Source organism: Bison bison, unplaced genomic scaffold, assembly GCF_000754665.1.
Source record: "Bison bison bison isolate TAMUID 2011002044 unplaced genomic scaffold, Bison_UMD1.0 scf7180017862121, whole genome shotgun sequence".
NCBI lineage: Eukaryota > Metazoa > Chordata > Mammalia > Artiodactyla > Bovidae > Bison > Bison bison.
Window position 1 is genome coordinate 111,861 of NW_011492693.1, and position 8,687 is coordinate 120,547.

At 46.0% G+C, this 8,687-nt stretch overlaps 1 protein-coding gene across 1 annotated transcript in view; it reads left to right on the forward strand.

Moving 5' to 3' along the window:
• Positions 1 to 7,737, forward strand: part of LOC104983227 (pregnancy-associated glycoprotein 1-like) — a 10,733-nt gene extending 2,996 nt beyond the window's left edge. Inside the window, exons 3-9 of the mRNA XM_010832673.1 lie at positions 1,151 to 1,268; positions 1,368 to 1,486; positions 2,668 to 2,861; positions 3,785 to 3,901; positions 5,580 to 5,721; positions 5,809 to 5,907; positions 7,588 to 7,737. Coding sequence (XP_010830975.1) covers positions 1,151 to 1,268; positions 1,368 to 1,486; positions 2,668 to 2,861; positions 3,785 to 3,901; positions 5,580 to 5,721; positions 5,809 to 5,907; positions 7,588 to 7,737 — 939 coding nt within the window. The remainder of the gene's footprint in view (positions 1 to 1,150; positions 1,269 to 1,367; positions 1,487 to 2,667; positions 2,862 to 3,784; positions 3,902 to 5,579; positions 5,722 to 5,808; positions 5,908 to 7,587) is intronic.
• The last annotated feature ends 950 nt before the right edge of the window (positions 7,738 to 8,687 follow it).

Here is an 8,687-nt window from a genome sequence, read left to right on the forward strand (position 1 = left end):
ACAGGTTTTTGGGTTGTTTGTGTTTTTCTATTATTCATTCATTTCTACGTCAGATTTTTGATTTCTTTTTTGGATTTCTTCTGTGATTTGTTGGTTATTCAGCAGCGTGTTGTTCAGCCTCCATATGTTGGAATTTTTAATAGTTTTTCTCCTGTAATTGAGATCTAATCTTACTGCATTGTGGTCAGAAAAGAGAGAAATGCAAATCAAAACCACTATGAGGTACCATTTCATGCCAGTCAGAATGGCTGTGATCCAAAAGTCTACAAGTAATAAATGCTGGAGAGGATGTGGAGAAAAGGGAACCCTCTTACACTGTTGGTGGGAATGCAAACTAGTACAGCCACTGTGGAGAATAGTGCGGAGATTCCTTAAAAAACTGGAAATAGAACTGCCTTATGATCCAGCAATCCCACTGCTGGGCATACACACTGAGGAAACCAGAATTGAAAGAGACATGTGTACCCCAATGTTCATTGAAGCACTGTTTATAATAGCCAGAACATGGAAGCAACCTAGATGTCCATCAGCAGATGAACGGCTAAGAAAGCTGTGGTACATATACACAATGGAGTATTACTCAGCCATTAAAAAGAACATTTGAATCAGTTCTAATGAGGTGGATGAAACTGGAGCCTATTATACAGACTGAAGTAAGCCAGAAAGAAAAACACCAATACAGTATACTAACGCATATATATGGAATTTAGAAAGATGGTAATGATAACCCTGTATATGAGACATCAAAAGAGACACTGATGTATAGAACAGTCTTTTGGACTCTGTGGGAGAGGGAGAGAGTGGGATGATTTGGGAGAATGGCATTTAAATATGTATAATATCATATATGAAATGAGTTGCCAGTCCAGATTCAATGCACGATACTGGATGCTTGGGGCTGGTGCACTGGGACAACCTAGAGGGATGGTATGTGAAGGGAGGAGAGGAGGGTTCAGGATGGGGAACACATGTATGTGGCAGATTCATTTCAGTATAAGGCAGAACCAATACAATATTGTAAAGTTTAAAAATAAAATTAAATTAAAAAAAAAAAGAGAGAGAGAGAGATTAGACACCCAGAGGGAGGCATCAGTTTGGGAATAAAAGGTAGCCAGTTCTGCACTAACCCACTCCTTCCTTCTCCCTGTAGTTGTTCTACGTGGGTAACATCACCATTGGAACACCCCCTCAGAAATTCCAGGTTATCTTTGATACAGGCTCATTTTTCTTGTGGGTGCCCTCCATCTTCTGCAACAGTTCAACCTGTTGTGAGTACAGACACCCCCATACCCGGACCATCTTTCACTTGCCATGCCACCCTGTTTCCACCCTTGGCACCTGATGACACTCATCTCTTGTGTCTGCAGCTACACACATTAGGTTCAGACATCTTCAGTCTTCCACCTTCCGGCTTATCAATAAGACCTTCAGCATCATCTACGGATCTGGGAGAATTAAAGGAGTTGTTGTTCATGACACAGTTCAGGTAAGAATGTAACAAATGCTGAGTCAGGACTGGCTATGGAGTGGTCACTGCTTGAAAAACAGATGCAGGACCATCTGGCAGGACCCTTCCTAGCCTAACTCCCATAGATATTGTCCATCTTATCCACAGGATCATGTCTCTGGGGAGGTAGTGCCCCTGTTGACACAGGAGCAAACAAATTAGCTAACCCAGAGAGTGGCTTGAGGTGTGGACTTGCAGCTCCTCTGCCCATGAGCAGTTCAAGGTTCATTTTGCGAGGAGCGAGAAGAAAGGATAAAAGCACCCACTTTTATATTCACTGAATATTACAGGCACTTTCAGGTGATAACTGGTTTAATCCTGCAATAACCCCACACAGCAGTTACTCTGATTAGCTCATGAGACATATGAGGAAACTGAGGTGCAGACAGCAAGGGCCTTGCTGAGGGCACACATGTGGTAAGTGGTGGAGTTAGGCTGCCATTTCAGGACTGAAGTTGCTGTTGGGTGTTTGGGGACAGGATAAAACTAATCTGGGGATCCTGGGGGCAGTCAAGGGCTTCATGTATCCAGAGTGGGAAATGAGGCTCTGAGAAGTCAAGGGGCCTGATAAATGAGTTCTCACTCCAGACGACCCTTGAGAGTCTAAGAAACCTATGGCTTGCCTCCCCCAAAATACTGAGTAGTCCCCCTCTTTCTCTTTCTTTGTCATACACACTCAAGAAATATACACATATCTCCAAAAGTGAATTCCCCAGGCAGTAATTTCACAGAACCGTGCAAGCAAGATTGTGTTTTTGGCTTCTGCCTTCCTCGACAGATGCAGAATCCACAGTACATTACAGAGAATGCAGTCCATTCCTGTCATTAGGTCACAGTGATGCCAAAGAGAAGGCTATCTTGCTCCTGATTGCTTTGTCTCTAAGGTGGTACCAATGAGACATGGCCTGACTCTTGGTTGCCTCACCTGGACGGACTTGACTCACCTAGGTGGTGTTTTTCAGAGGGGCAAATGTTTTAAAATTCACAACCTCTCTAAAATGGAAGCCAAATTCCCCTCCCAACTTGATCTACCATCTCTGGGACACGGAACACAGATGCCAGCCTCAGTTCTTCTTTGAGGATCTAATGACAATGCACCCCAGCCCAGTCTTAGCCCCACTTGATGTATCTGTAAGTGGGAACACTCTTCTCTCCCACAGATTGGGGATCTTGTAAGTACTGACCAGCCATTAGGTCTATGCATGGAAGAATCTGGTTTTGAGGGCGTAAGTTTTGATGGCATCTTGGGCTTGAGCTACCGCAACATATCCTTCTCTGGAGTCATCCCCATCTTTTACAAGCTGAAGAATGAAGGTGCCATTTCTGAGCCTGTTTTTGCCTTCTACTTGAGCAAGTAAGTCTGAGATGGGCAATCCCTTTCTCCAAATTAGCTGTAAATGCTTTCAGGTGCATGAAAATTATAGAATACTTGATAAAGAAATATCCTGAGAGATAATCTAACCCAGGATAACTATGGCCCCAGGCCCCAACTGGCTTCACCGTGGCTTTAATAAATAAAATTTTATTGGAACACAACCCTACTCCTGGGCTCAAGACCAGTAACATGGTCTAGGGGAGTGAGTGAGGAGGAAGGCTAATGGAAGGAAACAGGAAATAAGTTGAAGGAAAAGGTATTATTTGCCTATGAATTTGATAAGGAAGGAAGGAGAAGGATGGTGGATATCTTTATTTCTTCATTAGAATTACACTGGGAGCCCAGGACCAGCTACCCAATTTGTAGGAGCAAGTGAGAAGTGAAAGTGTGGGACACAAAAGTGTGGGACCCATTGTTCAAGAAATATTAGGCATTTCAAGACAGGGAGAGCAGAGGTGGGGTCCCTTCTGAGTGTGGGGCCCTTTGGACAGTAGAGGTCACAGGCCAGTGGAGCCAACTCTGGGTGAACTGAACCCACACCCTTAGAAACCCCAGGCCTTGATTTTCCTGAAAAATGACAAGGTGGACAAGGGGAAACCAAAACACTTCAGCACCGTGTCCTCTGACGGTGTCTGAGCACTCATGTCACTGGAGGTCCAGGGAGTCTTCAGAAGACATAGTAGGTGGAGCCCAGCCAAGTGATTCAGCTTCTAACCTCCTCTGTGTCACTTACTAGCCAGTAACAGACCTCTGTCTGGATCTCACTCTCTCCTAGATGCTATTTCTGCATCTGTACATGGAGACCTTATTAGAGCCTTGATGGGTGGACAAGCGCAGCTCTCAGACAGTGCTGCTGTTACTGTCCTCCAAGGATCGCCGCCCCCCCTCACTTCTCTCTACAGAGACAAACAGGAGGGCAGTGTGGTGATGTTTGGTGGGGTGGACCACCGCTACTATGATGGAGAGCTCAACTGGGTACCATTGATCAAAGCAGGTGACTGGAGTGTACACATGGACCGGTAAGCCTCTCCATCTGAGGGTCAGCCCAAGTGATGCTCCCACTACTGTACATGGACACAGGCAGACACACAAATGCATTCTCAGACACACAGTCACACAGACATATACACCACCTTCAACAACACAGACACACAGACATATGGAAACACACAAGCAGACACATATAAACATACACAGAGACACATAAAAACATGCATAGCTAGTCAGAGACACACAAGCACACACAGAGACACATACAAACACACATACAAACAAACACACAAGCACATAGATACACAAACAACCCATGGGTTCATAATCCCCAGGCCTTCTGAGAAAGGTTCTGACCAGGGTCCTAAAAGGGTCCAGAGAGGTCTGTGCAGCTAGGAGAGGGCTGCACCCACTGCCCTTTGAGGTGGGGAGCATGGTTAGAGGACTCTACAGTGTGTTGAACAGAGAATCAGGGAGAATTTCACCAGCCTGAACAGAGTTATGATAAGATGACCGACTGTCCAGGGCTACCTAGGACATAGGAAGTTCTCAGTACAGATAAATGTCAGTTTAAAAACAGGGACAGTGAGAAAATGGGGAAAACTGGTCTTCTTAGGGAGCAGCTACCCATCAGTGGAGAGAGGTGGGCTGCAGTCTTAAGATGTGAAAGCAAATAATAAAAAGGACACCCCACATTCTAGGGCACACAGTGGGACAGGGTCTATAACAGAGAATCAGGAAGGTGGGATCCAGGAGCGACCTGAGGACAAGAGGCATAATTGATAGGATTCTGTGTGATACCCTCAGACAAAAGCTGAACTATCCTTTGGAGTTTCTGTGGCCTAGTCATGTATTTCCTTGCCAGGGTCTCAGGGCGTGAGCTGGTTGTAGGAGCAGTGCTGGGAGACACCCTCTCCCAGAGGAGCCCCTCTCTCCCACTACTATGAGAATCTCACGCCCCTATGAATTTCCATCTTCACTCTGTGTGCGACCTGTTATTTGTTCCCCATCAGATACAGCTCTCTGGATATTTCTTATTGTTTTCTCAGTCTTCATTAACTCAATGAACAGACAAGCACTGGGCGTCCACTGTGTGTCAGGCACTTTAGGGAACCAAGGAGAATAAAACTCATTCTCACATCTAAGAAGGCAGATGTACATGAAGTGACTCGCCCACATACTGAATTGTGACTTTGGTACATGTTAGACACGAGGAGGAGAAGGCAATGGCAACCCACTCCAGTACTTTGCCTGGAAAATCCCAGGGACAGCTGAGCCTGGTGGGCTGCCCTCTATGAGGTCCCACAGAGTTGGACATGACTGAAGTCAGTTAGCAGCAGCAGTAGCACACATGAGGAGGGTTCTACAGAGAGCAACCAAGATACGAGACTAATAAACACCGAGGGAAAGACTTCACGAAAATAATACAATTAAAGTGTAATCTGGAAGAGGAGAAGAAATTTGCTAGTCAAAGGGGAGTGGAGTCTTCTAGGAAGGAAGATCAGCTTGTGTCAAGGTACAAAAGATCCTGGTGTGTTCAAGTACTGCATTCGAGGATGTCAAGAAAGGTGCTGTGTCAAGATTAAAGGAAAAGAGGGCAAGAGATGAAGGGGATTTATCTCTCTATTTATGAGACAGTAGGGAAGGGGACAACTCTGGAGAGACTCACAGTGACCTTGATGCCCGCTTTCTTCCATTGTCTCTCAGCATCTCCATGGAAAGAAAGATTATTGCTTGCTCTGACGGCTGCAAGGTCCTTGTGGACACTGGGACATCAGATATCGCAGGCCCAAGAAGACTGGTCAATAACATACAGAAGCTCATCGGTGCCACACCACGGGGTTCCGAGGTGAAGGGTCATGCCCCAGGGTCACTCCCAGTCTCCACACACAACAAGGATCTCCAGGGCCAACCTCTCACCCTCTCTCTCTAACAGTACTACATTTCATGTTCTGCTGTCAATACCCTGCCCTCTATTATCTTCACCATCAATGGCATCAACTACCCAGTGCCAGCTCGAGCCTACATCCTCAAGGTGAGGGGACAATACTGAGGGTTGGTTCTCAAACTGGAATTTGCAGGAACCCATGGGCCGCTGCTGGGAGGAGGGCGCCCTCTGGAGGCCATGTCACACCATTGCAGATGCTGCTGAGCCCTGTGCCTGGGCCAGTACCTCCCACAAAACCGGTAACTTGAGAAGTAAGGGCTGTGTGGGACACTGATATTCCTGAAATAAATGTGGAGATGCCATACCATATGGCATGGTGGGAGTCACAAGGAGAGGGGAACACTAAGGTTGTCAGTCCTCAAAGAGCTTCAATTCAATCTGAACACATAGGTGCATGAACATGAAAGTCAGCTCTAGCAGTCCCTGAAATAGGCCATGTTACAAGGAGAATGGCTGGGGACAGTCCCAGTGTGATGTCCCAGCATAAGTTAACAGTGTCCCTTCCCTTCTCAAACTTCTCCTGGTTTGGATGATAAATTGCATGGTCAGCCTAGCTCTTGGCTGCATCTTCCCATTGCTCTGGCCAGGTGCCTCCTTTGTGAGTTGGGGTACCTATTCCCTCTGTGGGGAGGTTGGGCCCTAAGTTGAATAAATGGTGCACAGTGACTGCTCAGCCCCGGCACAGGGTGGAGGCTTCATGTCAGCTCCCTACGACAGTTCAGAGCAGGCTGAAGGGCTCAAAGAAGGCTTTGAGGAAGAGGGAATTTCAGGAATTCTAAAACCACAAACTCATTAAGCCTAGGGAGTTTTGCTTGGTTCTAAGCAAAACTGTACTGGATTCCATGCAAATGGCATCTCAAGGTGGTCTGCACTGGGTCACTGGGGACTTACTCGGGGTAATGAGGGCTATAGACTGACCAGTGGGGATGGGGAACCAGAGTACATTACCCACCCAAGCCTGGAGTGGCCAAAGAGGATGAGTGTGGGCCGAAGGAGGCTTCTCAGAGTTCCTGAGTTAAGTCTTCAAGAATTGTTGTGGGCACTGCTCTATTTAACATGGATAACCAACAATGAGTTATTTTGTAGCACAGGGAACTCCCCTCAGTTATATGACAGCCTGGATAGGAGGGGTGTCCTTGGGACCAGGATACCTGGATACACATGGTTGAGTCCGTACTGTCCACCTGAAACTCAGAATATTGTTAATGAGTTATACTCCAATACAAAAAACTTTTTAAATAAAGTATGGATTGTGGGGATGCAGGAGGAGAACCAGCATTCTCTGCAGAGAAAACAAGGAGCAGGAGTCAAAAGAAAAGAAACAGGGAGTGAGGGGAACTATGGACACACTTGTTCTTTTCTAATTATATTGAAGTGTGGCTAATCTTCAGTGTTGCATTAAGTTCTGCTGCACAACAATGTGACTCAGTTATACACATAAAAAATATATTTTTCTTATTCTTTTTCATGTGGCTTGTCACTGAATATTGAATATAGTTCCTTATGGTCTACAGTAGGACTTTGTTGTTTTTCTTCCTTTGTTTCCCCAACTCCCAGTCCTCCATTCACCACACCCTTCCTCATGACAACCTCATGTCTTGGCGCTCTTTGCTTTTGGATTAACTCTCACATCCCCTGCTGCTGAGAAAACCCCTTGATACTTACCAAAAGAGGGAAATAAAACAAAGAATTGTGCTGGGTCTGGATATTGGGGGAAGTCACTCCTAAGGGCTCATGCTGATTGGTGTGTGTCTCTGACTCCCCCAGGATTCTAGAGGCCGCTGCTATACCACCTTTAGAGAGCACCGATTCAGTTCATCTACAGAGACCTGGATCCTGGGTGCTGTCTTCCTAAGGCTGTATTTCTCAGTCTTTGATCAAGGAAATGACAGGATTGGCCTGGCACCAGCAGTGTAAATGCTTGGAGTGGTTCAGGAATCAGTAAAGCACTCCTAACACACATTCACTCACACTTTAGGCACTCCTGCCCAGGATGCTGGTAAACTGTATTTGGTGGTCTGTACACCCTATTCTCAGTAAAGAATAAAGGGTTTCACTCTTAATGGTGCTGAAACAAATGGCTGCCTCTGTGTCTGGGAATGAAGGATCTAGAACCAAGTCTGAATCAAAATTGAGAGAAGCCTTACTCCAACTGGCTTCAAGAAAAACGGAGACTCACTGAAATTATTCTGGGAATCTAAGATACAAGAATCAGAGCAAATACAAAGATCTCAGTGACTAGTCCCAAGAAAGCAGAAGTCATCAATTCTTTCACCTTCACTCTTTCCCTTCAGTTTACTTTGATGGTCTTAGCCTGGCAACTTTTTTCCTTAAGGCTTCTACACCTAGTGAGGGAATCCAAGCTACCTGCCCTAGGGTTTTAAATCCCGAAAGCATCACCTAGTAAGGAAAGAAATTGCAGACATCAGAGTTCAAGGGTGTTCTCTGAATGACTCACCTCAGATCACATGTACACCCCTAGATCAGTCATCCTGGCAGAGACATGGGGTCTTATGTCTGGCTTTACACGGTCTTGGTCCTGACTTAGCAGCACACATGATTGTCAATTTCCTCCAAAACTACACGACTGAAACGGGGGAGAGGCAGCCCCAAGGATAGCGACTGGCAGATGGTCTAGGCCATGGAAGAGTTTGTGATGACCCACCAACTCCACCACCTCCTCATTCGGAGGAATTATAAGGGATAATGAAACAGACTCTCTTTATCCCATCTCAGATGATCTTATCACTGTGCTTCACCTCCAGGGGAGTTTAGGTAAGGTACTTCATGCAGAGCTGGTTCCCTCTTGTTCCCACACCCCAGTCACCAGCTCTCTGCCACATATGCCTGCTCTGCCTTTATAGTCT